The sequence below is a fragment of the Heteronotia binoei genome, chromosome 15 (assembly GCF_032191835.1).
Source record: "Heteronotia binoei isolate CCM8104 ecotype False Entrance Well chromosome 15, APGP_CSIRO_Hbin_v1, whole genome shotgun sequence".
NCBI lineage: Eukaryota > Metazoa > Chordata > Lepidosauria > Squamata > Gekkonidae > Heteronotia > Heteronotia binoei.
In genome coordinates this window covers 48,161,747-48,185,313 of record NC_083237.1, presented here as the reverse complement: position 1 = coordinate 48,185,313, position 23,567 = coordinate 48,161,747, and the positions used below count along the sequence as shown (strand labels likewise).

At 47.6% G+C, this 23,567-nt stretch overlaps 1 protein-coding gene across 1 annotated transcript in view; it reads right to left on the bottom strand.

Annotated features, from left to right (window-relative positions):
* Positions 1–21,868, bottom strand: part of SLC35B1 (solute carrier family 35 member B1) — a 28,997-nt gene extending 7,129 nt beyond the window's left edge. Inside the window, exons 1-6 of the mRNA XM_060254592.1 lie at positions 20,899–21,868; positions 17,791–17,894; positions 14,115–14,245; positions 6,639–6,669; positions 4,611–4,771; positions 1,597–1,723 (exon numbers count right to left, since the gene is read on the bottom strand). Coding sequence (XP_060110575.1) covers positions 1,597–1,723; positions 4,611–4,771; positions 6,639–6,669; positions 14,115–14,245; positions 17,791–17,894; positions 20,899–21,128 — 784 coding nt within the window. The 5' untranslated portion in view covers positions 21,129–21,868. The remainder of the gene's footprint in view (positions 1–1,596; positions 1,724–4,610; positions 4,772–6,638; positions 6,670–14,114; positions 14,246–17,790; positions 17,895–20,898) is intronic.
* Between the last annotated feature and the right edge of the window lie 1,699 nt (positions 21,869–23,567).

Genomic DNA, 23,567 nt, shown 5'->3' with positions numbered 1-23,567 from the left:
TTACGAGGGTTTAACTTGCAAATAGAGGAATGGGGAATCAGGCAGCCCCTCCATCACCCCGGTTGCTAGACCGAGGGAGACCCCAAACGGCGGAACAGACTGCGAATGAGCAAAACAAGACTGCAGATGATAATGGCTTTCTGAGTGGGGCAGCAGCAGCACCGCTCCATGGCTGTTTGAAGAACTGAAGAGCAGCTGCAGTCCAGAAAGAACAGGAGAGGTTTGCTTGGTGGCTTCCACTTATTAGAAGGGGTGGGGTAGAGTGGAGCTGGGACAGAAGGGGTGGGGTAGAGTGGAGCTGGGACAATGCAAACACCAGCCTCCTTGGTTTTACACTGACTAACTGGCCAAATATTGTACATACCTACGCATACATCATAAACAGAACTTCTCTGACTCAAGTGAGAAAGGCACACGACTGAATCATTTCCATAGGAAGGAGTATACTGGACCATGGCAGTGGATTCTTTAGAATGAGGTTTATGACCAATATTCTTTCCCTCGGTCACAGACTATTATTATCAGAATACATTTTGGTTAGTTTGTTATGGTGTATGCAAGTCAGGACTGAAGCCAGTATTTCTAAGTTTTGTATGTAATTACAGATTATCAATGATAACGGAAGCTGTTACATAAGAACGTAAGAGAATTCATGTTGGATCAGGCCAATGGCCCATTCAGTCCAACGCTCTATGTCACACAGTGGCCAAAACACCAGATGCCATCAAGAGGTCCATCAGTGGGGCCAGAACTCCAGAAGTCCTCCCACTGCTGCCCCCCAGCCACCAAGAATACATAGCATCACTGCCCTGGACATAGCATTCCATCTATATCTTGTGGCTAATAGCCACTGATGGACCTCTGCTCCGTATGTTTATCCAATCTCTTCTTGAAGTTGTCCATGCTTGTAGCCGCCACCACTTCCTGCAGCAGTGAATTCCACATGTTAATTGCTCTTTTAGCAAAGATGTACTTCCTTTGATCTGTTCTCATTAATTTCATTGGCTGCCCACTACTTCTTGTATTGTTTTTTAATATATTGTGAAATAAATACATGTATTTTCATGGATTGTTAATTTTAAATTGACCAGTGCTATTATTTGGCCTGTATGCTTATGTTTTCCTAACCTTTAGGTACTTAATTCAATTTGTTTTCACTTAAGATTTTTTGCCATCTTTTTTTGGTTTGCAATCTTACTGCCCATCAAGGAAATGTCAGCCCTGACCCACAAAATGCAAGCCATGCAAGGAAGCCGGTTCGAGCACAGCAATATAGAAGGGGCCAGGGAAAGACTGTCCTTTTTTTGCAATAACTTGTGTTTTAGACTATAGTTTTTAAATGTAAGCTTGCCTCAAAGCAGAACTCTGAAGAGGCAACATAGAATATTCTAAATAAATCAACTTAAGTAGCATGCACAGAACCATTTTATGCTTTTAAAATGCTCATTGCAACTGAAGAAGATGTGCTAGGCCATGGGTGAACAGCAGCAAGAGTGCAGCCATCTGCTGCTCCCCTGACCGCTGGGGCCAGAATCACAGAGTTCAAACCAGACTGCCGTGCATTTCCCTCCTTTGCGTTGCAAGCAAATTTCTTACCAGCTCCTAGGAATAATGTGGACCACAGATTAACATTCAACATCATGTGATTAGAACCAGTCTGGTAGTGCGCTCTCATGTGGTCTTGAGACACTCCGGTCAGTCCATCCAAGGTCAAAGATAGCAACTGAAAAGATGGAGGAATCACACATGGATACTCTTCATACATGATGAAAATGACAGCTACATAGCAAGTGGGCTTAAAACACAAGGAAATGCATGCTTTTCAGTTACAACTGCATAGCAAGAATTGAAATGTGGCTCTGCAGTGCAGACACTCGGTGGTATTACAAAAACCATGTAAATCTCAGCTTTTATTTAGGTAGGGACAAAGATCTACCCCTCAGGGCTACAAAATGACACCACCTGGGAAGCTGGTCAATAAAAGATTAAAAACTGACCAAGTTTTCCACAACATTCAGCTCCCGAGATGCATATCCTTGCTTCTCTATTTCTGTTCACCTATCCCTTACCACCCCCATAAAAATCTCTAATCCCTCCCATCTTCTCCTCTCCATAAGAGACTGGCTTGCTGCCCACCTGAGTAGGCTCTGACACAGATAACAAGTGACCCTTTAAAGGCTTTTTAATTAATAGGCTGTTGGGTGGTCAATAACCTGTAAAGAGGGGTGGGGTTTTCTTGGCCACTCTCGTCAATGCCCATCTTACCCCAAGCACTGTTCTTCCAGAGTTGGCCTGTCCTCCTTGTTCTCCACCCTTTTATAGCCCTCACCAGGCTCCTCTCATGCCCAGTAAGGCCGCTTTTTTAGGTCTTGCAAGAGGAGGCTACCTTGCCATCTTAGGTCTTACAAGAGGAGGGCCTGGCGTTACTTTGTCCACGGGGTCGCAAAGAGTCGGACTCAACTGTGCGACTGAACAACAACAAAGAGGTATACCACGGCTGTTGATGGAACAGTTCCTTGTCTCCTGAGATGAGGTAGCTTCCTCTTGCAAGACCTAAAAAAGGGGCCTTACTGGGCATGAGAGGAGCCTGGTGAGGGCTATAAAAGAGTGGAGGACAGGCCAACTCTGGAAGAACAGTGCTTGGGGTGAGAAGGGCATTGACAAGAGTGGCCAAGAAAACCCCACCCCTCTTTATCTGAGGGAGACTGGGTACAGAACACAAGGAACATAGCCCATGGGGCTGGATATGACACCAGGCTTACACAACATGACGCACTTAAGAGTTGCTCTGCTGGGCCTATGGTTGAGGGCACTGACGGGATCCTTGTTAAATAGAGGTCCTCTAGCTTTGGCCTCTCCTTCCTTCCCACACCCGTTTCTCTCCTTTTCCCTTCTTATTAGACGCCTATATATTGTCCCTCCGTATGAGTTTTATGCCATCTTGGATTGCACGGTAGTTGTTTTTGCAGATTTTATTGTATTTATTGAAACTGATTACCTTTTTGCCATGCTTAGTGGGTTTAGAATGTATTTTTAAAAACTGCTGTCATCTGCTCTGAGCTGGTTTCGGGGAGAGCAGGTTATACATTGAAATAAATACATAACTGTACACCAGGCGTTCCCAGCATATTGCCCGCGAGTGTCATGGGATCCACTGACACCTTCCCTAGTACCCACCTTTTTAAAAAAAATATTGCATTTTGTATATGTGTGTGTCTGCACCTGGAAGTCATGGGTGTTGAAATTCTGAGTATTTACATTGCATGTCTAGGCAATGTCTATAATTCAGTCATTATAGTTAAATATTGTTTAGCTGGCTCAGGAAGGTATATCTGGCTCACTGCTACTAAGATGAGAGCTGACGGAATGTTGAGAGGGTTGAAGAGACGGTTAAAGAAGAGCAGTTGGCAGTTTTGGATCTGGGCGAGCTGACTTTGTACTAACCATGTTAGTGAAAAAGTAAGGATGTAGTCTACAGTTTATTATTTTCAACCCAGTGTCCCTATCCCTTTAGAAATAAAATATATATTTTTCAATACTAAAGATATCTCAATTTCTTTTATGATCCAGCGGTCCATTGGGGAGAGACGGTGGCTCAGTGATAGAGCATCTGCTTGGGAAGCAGAAGGTCCCAGGTTCAATCCCTGGCATCTCCAAAAAAGGGTCCAGGCAAATAGGTGTGAAAAACCTCAGCTTGAGACCCTGGGGACCCCTGGTGACTGACTCCTGGAGGATATTCAGGGAAGTGGCTGAATAAAGTCTGCCTCTGCCTCCTGGCTGTGGTATTCCAAGGAGGTCTGCCATCCAAGTACTTGCCAGAGTCAACTGTGCTCAGCTTCTGAGATCTGATAAGATCAGGCTTGCCTGAGCTGTACAGGTTAGGTAGAGCCCACCAACTGTTTTTTGGAAAGTGGGTGGAGCCACATGAGGCTTTTGCCCAGCAAGGTTTCTGGTTGGCCACTTTGCAGATTTATTTTTTTAAATAATAATTTGGCAGCAGCTGCCACCGTAGCACTGGGATCTTTAGCTGTGTGATTTAAAGTAAGCTTGGGCTGCCATTTTGTTGCTGGTGCCACCTACCACACTGGGTCAGTGGTCTAAAGGTGCCTGTAGGCTCAAAAAAGGTTGGGGACCCCCTTATAGAGCACAGCCCTCAACACAGAGAAACAGTGGAACCTTCGTCTCACCGAGTCCTGAAAATCACACTGGACTTGACCCAGCTGTGGACTTCCCCTATTTCCTTCCTGTCTGAAAACTTGCAACAGCTGCAATCCACTGTGCCTTGCACCAAGAGAAACACTAAGAAACAAACTGGCACCCAGTTAGGGCAAGCCTTGCATTTTCAGTAGCCGCTGTCCCTTCCCTATAAATTATAATTTAATTGTTTTAAATTATTATTGACTGTCTTATTGTTTTATATTTGAAATTGAGATGTTGGTTTTTTTGTGATGGTTGGTCACCCTGAGTCTGTTTGGAATGGGCAGGATATAAATGGAAAGTAAATAAATAAATAAATAAAAATTCCCTGCTCTTACGGACCCTTCCTAACAAGAAGCAGCCCCCATCCCAGCCCTGTAGTCCCCACGGGCTTCAAAGAGATCAGTCCTTACCAGTAGGAGCTCACCATACCCGAAGAGATGCTCATCCACAATGTCGCCTCCCTTCTTTGGTTTGTACATGAAAAGGGCCACACCCGTGACTATCAGTAAGACACACAGGTATTTGGAGATGGGGTACTTCTTCCTCAGAACTGTCACCCCTAGCAGCATGACTATGGAGAGAAAAAGTGCTGTGAGAATTTTTTTTTAAAAACAGAACTTCCAGAGAGTCCAGTTAGGAAATGTTAGCTAGCCAATGGCTACTGAAATTGTCTGCAACATTCATTTCTGCGCAGCAGCAAGGATCTTGTTTCTCACAGCAAAGTTCATGTATGCCCATCTCGTAACAGGAACAGCTGTAAAAGCCCGTATTTCTCAACAGGGGGCATCGTACTACCATCCCTTCCCTGTTCTGTATGAATGCAGACAGGGCGAAGTTCTCCCCCAAACTAGGGTTGGAGGGGGTTTTTTGGGGGGGGGGGTAGTTTTGTATTTTTTTTAATGTGTGTGGGTGTGTGCGCATTCAAAATCATGGAGACCTTTGGTGACTGACCCCTACTGGGAGCCTGGAGGATATTCAGAGAGGTGACTGAATAAAGCCTGCCCCTGCTTCCCAACTGCTGGCATTCCAAGGAGGTCTCCCATCCAGGTACTTGCCAGAGTCTGCCCTGCTTAGCTTCCAAAATCTGACGGGATCAGGCTTGCCTGGGCTATCCAGGACAGGGTTCCTCCAAAATAGTTTTTTATGCTTTGCAGAATCGAGTTTTGAATGAGCAGAAAAGGAAGGCAAGCAAGGCCTGATTTGGTTATCCACCGCTCTCATCCCCCTTCTCCAGGGGACAAATCTGTGCAAATTTTCTGTGCCCTGCTGGCAGAATCCTCTCTGAAAATGACATATGGATGGCCAGTTTCTACTGAAATTGTCCATGCGTGCATGCAACTCAGAGTATGGTGCAAACGGTGACCCTCTACAGAAAAAACCAAATATTAATAAGTCCACAGAGTACTTGGTGTTCCTTTTGATTAAAAAGTTCTCAAGTGGCTGGATCCAGCAATCTGGAACCAGAAGGTGCTGTCAGTCATGGATCTTCTCCTCAGACTGGGCAGAGAAAGCGGGGCTCAGCAAGATAGGGATGCTTCTACCCAATTCATTCTCTCCACTGCAGCCCACCCATGGCTCTTTGTCCATTGGCATCCCAGACCTTCTAGGTTTCTGGGGACTGCAGAGAGCAGCTGTAGGAAGAAGAGTGCAGGAAGAGCTCCACCAGCATGAACACCTTCAGTACATACTCTAAATCCCTCTCCCTTCAACCCTATGAAGAAAAAGAAGATATTGGATTTATACCCCGCCCTATACTCTGAATCTCAGAGTGGCTTACAATCTCCTTTACCTTCCTCCCCCACAACAGACATCCCGTGAGGTGGGTGGGACTGAGAGAGCTCTCCCAGAAGCTGCCCTTTCAAGAACAGCTCTGTGGTAGCTATGGCTGACCCAAGGCCATTCCAGCAGCTGCAAGTGGAGGAGTGGGGAATCAAACCTGGTTCTCCCAGATAAGAGTCTGCACACTTAACCACTACACCAAACTGGCACTCATGAGCCACATGACCTCTACACCAATGTCCTTCTTTGCCCCCATTCTTCTGACACTCCAGTCAATTCCTATATCCTGCAAGCACAAGGCAACTGTCAATTAAGAACAAAAGAAGAGCCCTGCTGGATCAGACCAAGCCAATCCAGCACCTTGTCTCACGCAGTGGCTCAAAACCCAGGTGCCATCAGCAGGGCAATGCAGAGGCAGGCAATGGCAAACCACCTCTGTTCACCTATTGCCTTGAAACCCCTAAGGGATGTAGTGGTGGCCACAGGAATACATTTAAAAAGGGATTACGTAGATCTTTTCTACACTGAAAAGTCACAGACTCATCAGGCTTTCCTCATAAGGAATGTGCTCCAACTCCCTAATCATCTTGATGGATGATCCAAGGGGTCTCCTGGCATGGCCCTCACGCAATGTCAATTATAGCAGAGAAGCATCTCACCTGGAATTGGTTTACAGGACTTTCCAAGGACCTATATAAGAGGAAAGAATCCATCACTCAGTTTGTAAAGATGTATGCACCACTGGCCGTTACATTAACATGCAAGGCAGCTCACCTAACATTTAAGGGACAGGACACCAACAAAAACTCTCAACTCAAACAAGCAAATGGCAGCACCCCAGATGAGCTCCAATTCTAACGTGTCCTCACCTCTGGTTATATTATTGTGGGCGGGGGGAGGAATAGGAGGAAGGACTCCCCATTGATGCTGGTCTACAGGGAAGGTTAGAGAACAGCACACGGCATGCGCCAATTGCTGCCTCCCCGGAAACCCAGCACAAAAGAGGAGAGCTTGTCCTTCTCACTCTAATCCTCTGGGAGGAAATGGAGAGGGAGAACAAAACTCGCCCAATGTTAACAGGGTGTGAAGTCACTTTGTTGGTCTCCTCCTTGCCTGAGGTCCCCCAAAAACCCAAAGCTGGCTTGTTTCAGATTCTCTGCACGTCAACAGTTTCCACGCCTATTACTAATAAGACAAGCAAAGATCTGCTTGACCGCTGGTATAACTTTTGAAAGGCTGCATGCTAGCTTTGAGAATATTTGCTGTCTTTGCCCCCATCTCGGGATTACAGTTGGTAGCTAAACAGCAGCCCTGACCTGGATGGACTGTGCTAGCCCAATCTTGTGAGATCTCGGAAGCCAAGCAGGGCTCTGGTTAGTACTTGGGTGGGAGACCACCAAGGAAGCCCACCAATGGCAAGCTGCCTCTGTTCATCTCTTGCCTTGGAAACCCTAAGGGGTTGCCATAAGTCAGCTGTGACTTGAGGACACCTTCCACCATCACCAACTAAACAGGGTAAATCCATTAGCAGCCACCTTTGTTTGACCAAAGTCTTCTGCTCTTGCTATAGGGTCTATATTGCTTTCAGCACAAGAGGCTGCTGAGCTCTCCCGGAGGCCACGAGAGCCCTACGGGACCTCTCCCAATTCCGCAGGGCCTGTAAAACCGAACTTTTTTGACAGGCTTACAACAACTAATGTGGGAGGAGGCTGCCACTGTTATGTCCCTGGCATCTCCAAAAAAGGGTCCAGGCAAATAGGTGTGAAAAACCTCAGCTTGAGACCCTGGAGAGCCGCTGCCAGTCTGAGAAGACAATACTGACTTTGATGGACCAAGGGTCTGATTCAGTATAAGGCAGCTTCATATGTTCATGTCGCTGAATAGTATTATCTGTAAGACCACTAATAGAGTAACAAAGGAATGGAGAACTGAGATACTGATACACTTCCTATGTTTTAAAATCTTTCCTATAGCACCTAATAGTTAACTTTTTTGTGTGTTTTAACAATTTATTGATAACATATCAACATTTATTGATTAAAAAAAATAGTTAACTTTTTTTAATTGCTTATGTATCTTTTTATGCTTTTATAATTGTAATTTAAATTATTTTTATCATGACCATTAGTCGCCCAGAGTCCGCTTGCGGAGTGGATGGCATATAAATCTAACGTAAATAATTTTTTTTTAAAAATGAGTTCTCCAAAAGACAGGTTGCTTACTTGTAACTGTAGATCTTCGAGTGGTCATCTGTGCATTCACACTCATGGGATAGAGCGCCTGCGCCGATCCCCGAATCGGTATCTGAACAGCCCGGGATTTTTCTGTGCTTGGCGCCAATGGGCATGCGCAGGCATCCCAGTACGCATGCTTACTGGCGCCAGCGCAGGGATCCCGCCAGTTCCTTCCTGACCGCTGGAAGCCCCTACTGGAGGGAGACCGTCAGCAGTGGGGAAGGAGGGCAGGTAGTGTGAATGCACAGATGACCACTCGAAGATCTACAGTTACAGGTAAGCAACCTGTCTATCTTCTTCGTGGTCTCCGTGCTTCACACTCATGGGAGACTAGCAAGCAAGACATACCTGGAGGCGGGAAGACGGTCAACCAGAAGAAACAGCTTGCAACACCGCAGTTCCCAACCGAGTCCTCTGCTGAGCATGCACGTCCAGCGCGTAGTGCTTCATGAAGGCATGCAGAGAAGACCAGGTGGCAGCCTTGCAGACATCAGTAAGGACACGCCTCTCAGGAACGCCACTGACGTGGCCATCACTCTTGTGGAGTGTCCACGAACAGGTCCAGGTAACGACTTCTTTGCCAACAAATAACAGAGTTTAATCGTCTCATTGAGCCATTTTGAGAGCCTCTGAGACGAAATCCTGGAACCTAGCTTGGGAGCAGCATACGAAACAAAAAGCTGCTTGTCCTTACGAAAAATCTTTGAACGGTTCAAATAACACAGCAAAGCACGCTTAACATCCAAAGCATGCAACCTACGTTCCTCGTCCGAGGAAGGGTTAGGGTAAAAAGTGGGCAACCAAACTTCTAAACTGAGGTGGAACTGAGAGACCACCTTCGGAAGAAAACTAATGTCTGGAGCCAGGGAAACCCCAGCCTCTCAATAAACAAGATAAGGATAATCACAACGCATTGCCGTGAGCTCCCCAACACGACGTGCTGATGTGATGGCAACCAAAAATGCAGTCTTCCATGAGAGGAGCTGCAAAGAGCACGTGGCCATCGGCTCAAAGGGGCGACGAGTTAGTTTGTCCAGCACTAAAGTCAAGTCCCACAACTGTGGGGGCGATCTTGATGGTGGATGCAGCCTAAACAACCCCTTCAAAAATTTCTTGGACTGAGGGTGTGCGAAAACAGACTACCCCTCCACTGGATCATGGAAGGCAGATATTGCCACCAAATATACCTTGATGGAGGAGAAAACCAGGCCCACATCCACTAGGGATAGCAAAAAATCAAAAATTGCCGACAATCCCACCCTGCTGGGTGAGACTGAAGGATCAACTAAGAACTCAGTGAATCTCCGCCACTTCCTGTCATAGGAAGCGCGGGTGGACAGTTTTCTGCTGTTCATAAGGACTTGCTGGACCCTGTCAGAGAACCCTACTGGTTGATGAACCATGCTGTCAGTTTCAGATGGGGCACATTGTGATGGAATACATGCCCGCCCTGAGATGACAGAAGGTCTGGTTCTGCCGGGAACTGGTAGAAGACCTCCCCACCCCCCAACAGCTGAAGCAGGATCGAGAACCAGTTCTGGTGAGGCCACCAGGGAGTCACCAGGATGCAGCAGGGTCTCTCGCTTGCTATTTTGTTGACCACCTTCATCAACAACGGCAGAGGCGGGAACATGTAGAGGAACCGGCCCTCCCAAGGAAGCAGGAGCCCGTTTCTCAGAGAGGCTGGATCCGCTCCCCCTCTGGAACAGAACATGGGACATTTCTTGTTCTCAGCCGTGGCGAAGACATCCAGCTGTGGGTACCCCCAAAGCTGGAATACAGGCTTCAGAAAATGCCACTGCAGTTCCCACTCGTGTGGGGAAGCGCCACCCCTGCTGAGGGAGTCTGCCTGTATGTTGAGGACCCCCAGAAGGTGTGCCGCCTTCACAAAGATGTCGTATTGTAGACACTCCAACCAGAGATCCATCGCCAATGCGCAGAGCCGACGAGACACTGTCCCTCCCTGCCTGTTGATGTAGCACAGGGCAGTGGTATTGTCCGTAAGTAGCGCTACAGTCTTCCCTGCCACCAAGGGGCAGAAAGAGCGTAGGGCAAAGTGAACCGCCAGCAGTTCTAGGTAGTTTATGTGGCACTGAGTCAGTTTTGGTGGCCACTGGCCCCCCACACACAGGCCTTCCATGTGGGCCCCCCAACCCCACAAGGAAGCATCTGTTGTGACAGTCACAGTAGGAGTTGGGAGATGGAAGGGAGCTCCCTGACAGATGTTGTTCTCTGACTCCCACCACTGTAGCGTCTGGAGAGTCACAGATGGGATGACGAACCTCTTTCGAGGTGAGTCTCTGAGTGGGCGAAACTGGCGAAGAAACCACAACTGCAGGCCTCTCATCCTCAGTTTCGCAAAAAGTAGCACGCTTGTCGTCGCCGCCATCAGCCCCAGCATCCACTGCAGCTGCTGTGCTGTGCCCCACTTTCGCCTCTGTAGAAGTCGTACCAGACCGATAATGTCCCTCGCTCTCTGCGGAGGCAGGTATGCACAATGCTGGTTCGTATCCAGCAAAGCCCCTATGAACTGCACTGTCCTTGACGGAGTAAGGTGAGATTTCTCCAAATTGACCTGCAACCCCAAGGTGTCGAGAAGACGTAGAGTGATGGCAATGTGCGTTGACAAACTTTCCCTCGACTTCGCCACAAGGAGCCAGTCGTCGATGTATGGAAAAACAACAACTCCCTGGAGACGGAGATGGGCAGCCACAACGCTCATCATCTTTGTAAACACCCGAGGTGCAGTGGACAGGCCGAATGGAAGGGCTTTGAACTGGAAGTGTTGGGAACCCACTGCAAACCGAAGGAAATGCCTGAACGCCGGATGGATGCTGACGTGGAAGTAGGTATCCTTGAGGTCCAAGGTCGCCATCCAGTCCCCTTGATTGATGAGGGGCAGGATTGTTTGCAGCATGGACATTCTGAACTTCTGGTACAGAATAAATTTGTTCAGATTCCGAAGATCCATAATTGGTCTTAAGCCCCCATCCCTCTTGGGGACCAGGAAGTAGCGAGAGTAAAAACCTCCCGTCCTGGCCTCCATCGGAACTCTTTCTATGGCTTGTTTCTGTAGGAGGTTGTTCACCTCTGCCAGCAGAGGTGGGGAAGGGGGAGTGGTGATCACCACGGATTGGTTCGGAATCTGAGCAAACTCTATTTCGTAGCCCTCTTCTATGATGGACAGAGCCCACCTGTCTGTAGAGATCAACTCCCAGGCAGGTAGGAAAGGGCGGAGGCGGATAGATGTTGAACCAGTAGGGACGATGACGCGTGCCACGAGAAAGTCAAAGGCCCTGCTTTTGAGGGCAAGCACCCTTGGATTTGCCAGTAGCCTGAGAACCATAACGGTTCCTGTTGTTGCCTGAGTACGATGGTCTGCTGTCAGGCTGGGTGGAGCGAGGTCGCCATTGCTGTTCGGGCGAGAACTTTTGAAAAGGCTTCTTGGCCCATGGTTTGTGCCACTGCTTCGCCTTGGGAGCTCTGGAGGTGGCCTGCACACCCAGGTTCCTGGAGGTCTTCAGGCTCTTATCTATCTCCTGCAGTGCACTGTCTGTGGTAGTGCTGAAAAGGCCATCCCCCTCAAAGGGCAAGTCCTCAACAAAGGCCCTAGTATGTTGCTGCAGGGCTGTTGACCGTAGCCATGAGTGCCGACGAATGCACACAGCGGACGTGATGGCCTTTGCTGACACATCCACCATGTGCTTTGCTGCAGCCAATTGTTGCTTGGCCACAGCAAAGCCTTCTTTCTGCAGCTTCCTAGCAGCAGCCTTTTTGTCTTCGCTCAGGGAAGAGAGGAGAGGGGTGAGTTGTTCCCATACGGAGTATTGGTATCTAGTCATGCAAGCCGCATAGTTAGATACCTTTACTCCTAGGGCCCCTGCAGAGTAGACCTTTCTTCCCATATTGTCCAGCTTTTTTCCCTCCTTGTCAGGTGGGGATGAGTGGACCTTACGTGCTTTAGAAGAAGAAGAGACGACCACTGAGTTCGGTTTTGGATGGGCGAAAAGGAACTCAGCACCCGTCTCCTGGACCCTATACATGTGGTCCAGCCTTCTAGATGACACCGGCGTAGAAGATGGTTTCTTCCAGGGCTCCTTGACTGCCTGCAGAATCACTTTGGTGACCAGCAAAGTGATTGCTGTGGATGTGTCCCTTTGCATAATGTCAAAGACATTATCATCCACGACGGGTTGTGGTTGCGTCACAGGCAGGAAGAGGGAGGTTGCCATCCTCTTCACCAGTTCGCCATAGGACTTCAGATCCTCCGATGGCGAGATAGGAAGATCCTCAGCCATATGGGACACTGGGGAAGGCTCCAAAGCACGTTCCTGGTTGTCGGTACCGCTCTTAGAGTCCAACGAGGAAGACTCCCTCTGCATGGAGTGCTCGGACAGGATCGGCGTCGATTCCCGGATGGGCGAACAGGTTGATGTCGATAGTCGCCGATGAGTTTCAGCCGCTGGGGCGGTGTGCCTCTCCGGAGGGATCGATGCCGATGGTCTTCGGGAATGGTGCGAAAGCCTCGATATGCAGGATGCCTCCGATTGTTGATCCCACTCCGCAAACTCCCTCGGTGGAAACCACTGATATGGAGGGTAAGGGTACAGATAGGTGGGCGGCCACTGAAGCTGCTCCCACGGTGGTAGCAGTGCGAAATGGCATGGTGCCATGGAGGGCTCTAGCTCCCGTCTGCCTCTATGTTCCATCGGGGTAGACGGGTCCATCCGCGCCGATGCCTCTACTTCGGAGATCGAACCACTCCCACTACGTCACCGCGACCCGGAAGACGAAGATCGCTGAGTGAGGTCGATCTCCTGCTCAGACATCGAGAGACGGGGCTGCTGAATAATGCCTCTTGATGCCGATGGGCTGTGGCATGGGGACGCCAGGATCTTCCTCGGCGGAGCAGAAGTCATTGGTGCCGAAATGTCGCGAGAAGGCGATGGAGTGCGGGACCTCTTCCACTTCTCTTTGGACTTGGCCTTCTTCAGAGCGGATGCTCGGGTCCCCAAGTCATCCCGACACTTCTTGGCGGGCGTGTCCACTGATCCTTCATGGGATCGTTTTGTGGAGGAGCCTCGCTCGGTCGGCATTTCGGTCACGATCGGAGTCACATCGGCCGATGTGACCGTCGGGGCCGGAGTGTCTGCCATGGTCGATGCTGACGGGCCCGATGCCGATTTCTGAGGGCGGAGTGCCGACTCGGTTAAGGCAGCCGAAAGCCGCGCCGCCCGGTTCTTCCTCGTTTGCTTGGAGAAGCGGAGACAGTGTGGGCAGGACTCCACGTGGTGCACTTCACCCAAGCAGAGAAGACACAGAGAATGGTTGTCTGGGGGGGCAATCTTCTTCCCACAAGAGCGGCAGCGTTTGAAAAACCCCCAACGTCTTTCCATAGACGCCAGTTGCAAAAAAACCCACTCAGAGTCCTCTGATGGGAAAAATTTGGGGGGAAACAAACGGGGGGAAAGGCCCCGAAGGGCAGCCCAACAATCACACACAATTTTTTTTTTACACTAACTATCTAAACTAACTATTTAACTATCTACGCTAAGAAAAAACAACAAACGGGCTATATACAACGATAAGGCAAAAAAACGATATTTCACCGACCGGGGACACGAAAGGCAAACCTCTCCGCGCAGCGGTCAGAAAGGAACTGGCAGGATCCCCACGCTGGCGCCGGTGAGCATGCGTACTGGGACTCCTGCGCATGCCCACTGGCGCCGAGCGCGGAAAAATCCCGGGCTTTTCAGATACCGATTCGGGGATCGGCGCAGGCGCTCTATCCCATAAGTGTGAAGCACAGAGACCACGAAGAAGATCAGAAAAGAGGTCTTTTCCTTATCCTATGACCTCTCCCATATCTCCCCACTTTCCCAGCAACCTGCCCCACTTCACCTGTGTTGGGTAGTTGACAAACTGCAGAGCTGAGTTGCTGGAAACCATGGCTCCCAGGTAGGAAAGGGAACAAGCGCCATACAGCCAATTCTGTGTCCGATCCACTTTGACGGTATCGAAAAACTGGATCACTGATGGTAGAGAGGGGAAAAACAAGCAATAGGTACATTGGCTAGGGTGCCAGTTAATGACATAGGTAGTTTAAGGCTAGCTGGATGACTAGGAATGTGCCAAAAGATGAGAAGGACAAGGGACTTCACCTCCAGGATCCATCTGAATTTCAAATTAAAGTGAAGCCACCCTTGGCAGGTAGACCATGTGGGTGTACTTTTTGTGCTGCCTGCCAGTACATTAGAATGCAAGAGAAAGCACACAAAGCAAACACAGTCTGAGTCCTGAAAGTCCAAGGCATTTAGGGCTCTTAGGGTCAAAAGAGGCACCTTGTACTGAGCCCAGAAACGATCTGGAAAACTATGTAGACCAGGGGTGACCAAACTGTGTCTCAGGAGCTACATATGGCTCTTTCACACATATTGTTTGGCTCTTGAAGCCCCCATCACCCTGTTTGCCAGCTTGGAGGATGCATTTAAAGTTAAAGTCACTTTCTTTCCATCTCTCCCTCCCCCCATCTATTTGCCTTCCTTCCTCCCTGTCTTGTGGCTCTCAAACATCTGACATTTATTCTATGTAATATAACTATGTGATTGTTTAGATTTTTAGTAGGTAAACTGTGAATGACTAATTTTTATCCATAATTTATATTTTTATGTTAGATTTTACATGTTGTAAGCCGCCCTGAGCCACCTGGTGGGAAGGGCGGGATATAAATCACAAATAAAATAAATAAATATGTGGCTCTTACATGAACCAAGTTTGTCCACCTCTGATGTAAACGGTGCAGCACTGGCTTAATAAGATCTGAGAACACCAGCTGCAGTGCCACACTGATCCTCCTCACTGGATGTGGAGTGGGGGGGAAGAGAGTACAGTACAGATCTCTGCATCTCCCTCTGCCACCTGCTTCCCCTTTTGCCTATGCCCAGGGGTGGGATTCTAGCAGGAGCTCCTTTGCACCCCTGATGTAGCTCTTTTTTCTAAGCTCTTGGAGGACTGGCTACATCAGAGGTGTGTGGCCTAATATACAAAGGAGCTCCTGCTAGAATTCCACCCCTGCCTATGCCTATATGTAGATTTGGCTTTAATTTCTTCCTCCACCAAAAAACAGGAGAGCATCTCAGGACGTGACAATTAAGCTTCATGAAGGGTAGGTAAGGCAGACCTATTGTGATGGGTCCAAGATAACCTAGCAGGCTTCCACAATTAAGAAAGGAATTCGAACCAAGGACTCCTAAGTTCTAGTCTGACATTCCAACCTTTATGCCACACTGGTCCTATATCTTTTTTAAAAACCTCAGGTTAGAAGTGGTCCTTGGAGGCAAAAAAAAAGGGGGCCATTAGGTAGAAATCTCACTCTTGCACAAGTTTTGCTTTTCTGAACTGTGGCAAAGGCTTGGAAAAGCACAAAAGGAGAACGGCACATGAGGCGCAGGTTCCCTTCTTCTTTGGGGTGCCTCTCTCCCGCCTGTTTCCCTCTTTCCAGCCATTTCTGAAAGGGTGGAGGAGGGCAAGAGAAATCAAAAAGAGTGGATCAATATGTTTTTCTCTCTCCCAAAGCAATAGAGGGCGAGGGAGAGAAGTGTGCTGGCAGCTGAAATAGGAGATGGAGAAGAAAAAGAGGAACAGGAAGAAAAAGAAATATCTCTTGGCAGCTACTATGAGAAATCCTTCTGTTTTTTCCTGGGTGGGAAACCCAGTTTCTCCCAGTGTGCCTGGAAAAGGGAAGATGGGCAAGGATGCTACAAGAAGCTGTAGGAAGAGGTTCCATATGGTGGGAAAGCTTAGGGAAGGTAGGGTGTTCAGGCAGCTGAGGGCAGGATGGGAGGCGATGCAAAACAGCAAGCTGTGACGGACACATGCGAGAGAGAAGGCATGGTAGACAAGGCAGCATCATCAGAAGGACAGAGGCCAAGACAGATACAGCATCCAGGGGCAGAGTGGTGACAGAGTGGCTGTGGCATAAGGCTGGGGAGGAGAGGTCAGAGGGCCCAGCAAGATGAGCAGCTGAATGGAAGGGCAGGCAGTGGACAATGGAAACAAGGACTGGGGGAAACAAGCTGAAAAACGAGATCTAAGGAAAACTGGGGCAGGACAGGCTATGCAGCAGCAGAGGGAGAGATAAAGAAAAGAGACCAGGGAGGTGAGGTAAGAGGGGCACAGTGAGGCCGGAGAAGCAGGGGTGGGGAGTAACCATATGTGGATGTGAAACAGTAAGCACAACCAATGACTGCAGGTACCTTATGCAGGATTATAACAGGTCAGGATCAGGATTGAGAGGCAAATATTCTTTTCATTCCTTACTGGAAAGTCAGTAAGGGAGTCATTATCCTTTTCATTAAATATCAGGAGTTTTGTTATCATTTTGTAAAGTTGCATTGGGAAAGCTATTAGCCACAGTGTGTGTGTGTGTGTGTGTGTGTGTGTATATATAAAATTTTGCCACTGTGTGACACAGAGTGTTGGACTGGATGGGCCGTTGGCCTGATCTAACATGGCTTCTCTTATGTTCTTATAGCTTATTCTCCATAGATTATTTATTTATTTATTATTTATTACTTTAAATTTCTATCCCGCCCTCCCTGCAAGCGGACTCAGGGCGGCTGACAACATTCATATTTACAAGTTAAAACCAATAAAACATAATTACAATTTCAGATTTTAAAACCATTTCGTGGTGCTGTGTCACTACAATATAAGCGAGTTCTTATTTTCTGACGGTGATCACCTAGTACTCTATATGATGTCGGGTGGCAGTTCTCTCCCGGTTAGATATCAAAGGCCTGTCGGAACCATTCGGTCTTACAGGCCCTGCGGAAAGTGGAAAGATCCAGGAGAGCATTCCACAGTTCTGGTGCTGCCACCAAGAAGGCCCTAGATATCAGGAAAACTCTTCTGATGTATTGCATGTTGCAGCCAGGCCCTTCCTGGGCTAGCTAAAGAAACTAAAACGATAATTTCACAAGTGCCTCCTCCTTGACAGGCAGCAGGAACTGGGAAGGAAGGCAAGGAAGTGCTCTCCCCCCAGCCAGCCCTCGGTGCACCAGCTAATCTCATACAGCTGAAGAGCTCTCTAAATGTTAAAGGGCCAATAAGCTGTGGAACAGCTGCAGCATGCGCTCGCCTTTCTAGCTGCTCCTGCTATTTACCTGACACAATTCCAATATTATTGGGAACTGAAATACAGGACCCAGAAATCTGCCGGGAAGGGGGACACTTTCACAGAATTGTACGCTGCCAATTTGACCCAGGAAATATTGCATATTTTACCAGGTCAGCAATATCTGATTGCATGCCCCAGTTGGGATCCTGCAGTACTGTTCCTCCAGCCGCAGTGCTTTCCTTCAGCACAAGCAGCCTCCTGTCAACACAAGAGCCTCAGGCAGAACAGGTCCATGGGACCCAATCCATTTTCTCCCTAGCTGCTCCTTCCTATCACAGGCAAACGCCTCAAAACCCCAGCAGTTCCAAAAAAGTTGTTTTAAAATAATAATAATAATAATAATAAAGCAGCTAAGAATGCACAGCTGGCTGGCTTATGGTTCCTTTTGGGAATACTTACATAGCTTGGCAAAAACCGCATTGATCACGCACTGAATAAAGACCAGCGACAGGGCATAGCGGAACTTCTCCTGTTTCACTCCTTCCCCATATTTGCCTCTTGTACTGCAGGGAAGATAAGTTGCAAGAGGAAAGTCAGAGGCAAAAGGAGGAGCCAGCTTAAAAGTACAACAGCAGACTAGCAGTATATAAAATTTTAAAATGAGATATCCATCAATGTGTATCTTGTATACAGATCATTAGCAAAGCATGTCTATGTGGCTGGTTTCATGGGTGGGCAGAAAACAACATTGCAAGGTACAGTTCATTCCTTAATAAGTGTTCCAGCAACAGCCACTGGGATCTTGTTTGTTCTTGAGATCACAGGCATTGGCAAGCATTTTGGGGTAGTGAAGGGAAGCCAATTATTCAGAACTAGCAAGGACATGGTAGAAAGCAGTTCCGGCTCTTCCCAGGAGACAAATGACAGATCTTATCAACTCTTCTCCAAGGACCAAAATGTACCAGTTGAAGGAGAAAAGAGGGTAGATGGGGGAGGAAGGGTAAGCAAAACCCACCAAGCAAAAACTTGAGGTTACAGGGGCAGAAAAAGGGAAAGAGAACAAGACCAGACAGTGAAGTACTTGGGGGGATACATAAGCCCCTTACACACAGAGAAGAGGAAAATTTGGAGGAACTCAAGGCAAGATTCACGGATGATGCAACTAAACTGAGAACTGAACAGGACCATCCTATGCATAATTACATCCTTTTGGTTAACAGACTGAGCAAGGTACAACTCTGTATAGGAGCTATCTAAAGAAACAAATGGTGGCTCATGAAAACTCATAGAGAAATGAATGTTGGTTATCTTTAAGGTGCTGCTGGTCTTTTGATTTATTAGGATGAGATGTATGAAAAGCCTCATAGAATCATAAGAGTTGGAAGTGACGTCCAGGGTCACCTAGACAACCCCCTGCACAATGCAGGCAATTCACGTATACCTCCCTCACACATGCATACACACATCCCCAGTGATCCCTGCTCCATCCCCTCCTCCCATGGCAGCACTGAGTGCAAGAAGAGAAAAATAAAGTCCCATCAAAAATAAATCTATCATAAGAGAAACAGAGAAAGACACAGAGAGAGAATTAAAATTAAGTATTTTTGACTGGCAACTTCTTGAATCCACCTTTTCATTTACCAGGAGTAAAACACTTATACAGTTAAATGTTCCTGCTAGTTATGTTTCTTTGAGAAGCAATGGGAATACTGCAAATCTAAGCAAGAGCCATGGTCAATATTATATCTAGATTATACTGATGATTCCACTGACTGCACCATTACATCATCTTTCCCCTTTCACTGTAATAAAAAAAATCTGAATAATTATGCAATACTTATAATGCCTTTGGAATTTTAACTTTTAAAACTGGTGGCAAAGTTATGCATGTACCTTTTTTTTTGTAAAAGAAGGAAACTATTGCCTTAAAATATCTAGACATCTAAAAGTAGAACTTAAATATTGGCTCAAAGTCTGCCCTTCTGCCCATGTAGAGAAAACAAATCAAGCAAATGCTTTCATTAACTATGAGCCTTGCAGATTAGGGAAGAATGAAATTGCAGTCTAATTTTAAAGTGATATCTGAAGAACTGAACAGTGACTCACAAAAGCTCATCCTCTGTCAACAAAGTCTTTATGGTGCTGCTGGACTCTCGCTCTTTTCTAGTCTAATTTGTTAGTACCCTACAAGATTTACAGAAGCACCCAGCATGGATAGCCCAGGCAAGCCTGATCTCATCAGAACTTGGGAACTAAACAGGGTCAACTCTGGCAAGTACTTGAATGGGAGACCTCCTTGGAATACCAGCAGCTGGGAGGCAGGGGCAGGCTTTATTCAGCAACCTAGAGTATCCCCTAGACCCCCAGTAGGGGTCAGATACCAGAGGTCACTATGACTTCTAGGTGTGTGCGCACACACACACAGAAGTAGCTAGATGGCAAGCAGCTACAACAAATATAACATCAAGACCTAGCACCAAATGAATTTTGACTGTTTTAACTATAAAATGAGTAAGTTATAGAATGTATGATTTATAATGTGTATTTTTAACTGTTTTTAGTGTTTTTATGCTGTGAGCGGCCGTGAGCCTGCTTCGATGGGGGGCGGGGGGCGGAATACAAATAAAATAAAATATAAGTGCAACAAAAATAAGCCAAAAATAGCTATAAAATCTGGCAATTTTTTAAAAAAACTGGTAAGTCTAAGAGCACATACATCAAAGAAATCCATGCAGGTAAGAAACTGAATTGTTAACCTTTCCCTCTCTTGCACCCGTAACAGTTGCATAATCAGCAGACACATAGGTAAACTCCCAAAATCACCTGTGGGATTTCCACCTGTTATACTGTCACTGCACAGGCTGGCTGCCAAATGAAAAGACAACAGTCTTAAGCGAGAGAAAAGGAAGGGAGATTTCTTCCGGAGGTGTAATTCATGCAGTTTGCTGGAGGATGACACCCAGAGATCCTTAAGGAAAATGTGTCAGGGAAATAGGGAGCGCTTGAGGACTTCGAAGAGCCACCAGACTCTCTTGCAACACAACTGCCAGGCTCGAGTCTAGTAGCACCTTAGAGGCCAACAAAATTTTCGGAGTACAAAGCTTACATATGAACATATATATTAGTACTGATATAAACATAAACATATGAAGCTGCCTTATACTGAATCAAACCCTCGATCCATCAAAGTCAGTATTGTCTACTCAGACTGGCGGCGGCTCTCCAGGGACTCAAACTGAGGTTTTTCACGCCTATTTGCCTGAACCCTTTTTAGTTGGAGATGGCGGGGATTGAAACTGGAACCTTCTGCTTACCATGCTTTGCCCCTGAGCCACCGTCCTTCCCCTTTCGAGAGCCAGAACTCCCTTAGTTAGAGAGTTCATACCCTGAATATCTCTAAGGCACTACTGGTCTCGAGTCTAGCTGTTTTACTGTAGCCTAACACGGCTACCCTCTGAAAGTATTCTGCAAAGCAAAGAGGCAGGCAAGCGAACAGCTTCGACGCACAGGCGTCTGGCTGCGGGTGGAACCAGGGGCAAGGAAGCGTTTTCTCGTTGGGCGGCTTACATTGTCTCCTGCAGGACGCCGTACCAGAAGTAACACACGAAGACGCCCAAGCAACAAATGGGAAGCCGCAGCCGCTCGGACAAGAAGGCACTCCCGCCGCCGCCGCTTACCCCTGCGGCGGCCCCCATGACCGGCCCTGGAGCCACCTCGGGCCCCGGCAACCTCAGCGGCGGCAACTCCACACACACATCCCGCAGCGGTGCAGCCGGTGAGGCAAAGGGGGGCCTCATAGAAGCGGCTGCGACTACAGCCCTCAAGGACCTCCCCTTTCCCGGGTTGGCTGCCCCTCGTCCTGCCTGGTGGTTTCAACTCCTCAGAAACGATGGCGGCCGAATGGGCTGAGCGTCGGCGAAAGCGAGCTTCGTCGGATGAGAACCTTGCGGGGGGTTTCTTCTTTTCCCCCCCTTGCTCTGTTAGGCTGTGCTCGCCTCCGAAGAAACGCCTCTTCAGGCATTGCGTAAGACGGCCTGAAGGCTGAGTCCTGAAAGAGTTAAAGGCAACGAGATTCTACGGCAGACTATGTGGAGCGTGCCGATTGCGCGGCGGAGGAGGCGGTGCTGCTGGCCGGGGGCTCCCCGTGTCGGGCTCTTATTGCTGGTGCTGCAGACAAGAGGGCGGAGCTGGGGGTGCCGCTGGTGGGGAAAGGAAGGCTGAGGGGGTGGCTGGCGGCGGAGGGGAGGAGAAGCCACGTCGGAGGACTGGCCCAAGGCAAAAAAAAATTGGGGGCGAGAAACCCTAGTCCTGCCTCCTAGCAAGAGACGGTGGAGGAGGAGCCGTGAGAAGAGGAAGCGCTTCAGGGCTGCACTAAGTAGTTTCTGGTTAAGGGCCTCAGTTTTCCTTCTCTGTAAAATGGATGTAACGGGGACATGTTCCAAGGTGTGTCTTCCCCGTAAGGTTTCCCAGTATCTATTTGAAGAAGTGAACTGTGACTGGCAAAAGCACGTATTGAAATAAATGTATTTTCAGGCGCGCTGGATTTTTTTTTTGCATTATTTTGATATTAGAATAAAGAGAGAGCTCAAGTGGTACCTTTATGAACATATGAAGCTGCCTTCTACTGAATCAGACCCTCGGTCCATCAAAGTCAGTATTGTCTACTCAGACTGGCAGTGGCTCTCCAGAGTCTCAAGCTGAGGTTTTTCACGCCTACTTGCTTGGACCCTTTTTAGTTGAAGATGCCAGGGATTGAACCTGGGACCTTCTGCTTCCCAAGCAGATACTCTACCACTGAACCACCATCCCTCGCTAAAGACGAACCTTTAAGACCAACAGAGTTTTATACACAATATCTCATGCCTTGAATAAAAATGTGTTGGTCTTAAAGGTGCCACTGGACTCCCACTTTGCTCTGTTGCTTCAGACCAGTAATGCTACCCACCTGGATCTTTGCTAATATTAGTCAGCCATGAAGCTTGCTTGGTGACTTCCGGCCAGTAACGCACCAACTCTTTATTTGCAACTGTGGCATGCACCCCTTACAATTCAGCCACCCCTTAAACATAGGGCTGCTCATTGTACATCTGCACATAGAGATCAAACAGGTGGCAACCAGAAACAGAACTTTTTCCAGAGGTCCTGCTTTGTCTTTATAATGCTTTTAGTGCCCTTGAGGCTGGGTTGGTGCCTGCCTTATTATCCTTTAGCTGCTGGATCAAAACATTACTTACGCATTTCATCAACGTTTTATCTTTAAGGCCCACTTCTAGCCAAATGATTTTTAAAATATAGGGCTAGTGTAGCATAGTGATTGACAGCGGTTTGAACCCCTTACTTAACAATGGAAAGCTGCCAGATGACCTTGGGCCTGTCACAATAGCTCAGCCTAAACTACCCTTCACAAGGTTGTTGTAAGGATTTAAGTGGAGGAGGGGTAATGACAAAGGTCCCCAATAAGGAAATAACACAAGATTTTTAGAAAGGCAGTTGGTGCTTAATGGTGATTCTACTGGTGCGTTTTAACATTGGTAATTTTATAGTGAGGCAGCCCAAGGAATAAAAGGTGGTAAGATAAAGATAAACTTATAAGATAAAGATAAATTGGAGGGTGAAATAAAGACATCATTGATTCTTGTTTCTTGCTCACTCTCACAGTTCCCTTCCTTAAAAGTTTTGTTTCCAACCCTACCCCAAGAGGTAAGATTAGGATGTAATAGCAGCTAACCAAAGGCTCCGAGTCCCACCCCCTAAGAACTGAAGTGGGAATTTTTTACTTGTATATTTTCTGAGTGGAAGGTTACAGAAAATGAAAGCCCTTGCTAGCAGTGATGCTCTTGGGAATCTTCATGCATGTAGTCACTTTTTATCGTTTCAGCTGAACCTGTCTTAACCTACCTTTTTGTAACCACACCTGTCTTGATTTAATTCTAACCAGTCCATATATACTTGCAGTGAACACCATATTAATTAGCCCTAACTTGTAACTTCTGCATATCCAAATTCAACACATGTACTATCGTTTGTGACTGTTACTACAGTGTTTGCTCTTAAGATTCCTGACATCTTTAAAGGAGGCTGTGCCATAACTTTAAAGATATCTGCACACTTTGCATATTGGACCTAGTGGAGTCAGACAGACAAAGTCTGAGTCGGCGCTAGCTGAATTAGAAGGGACCACAGGAGCATACTGACCCACCCCTAAGCCATGCATTCTCCAAGCTCCTCATTCAATT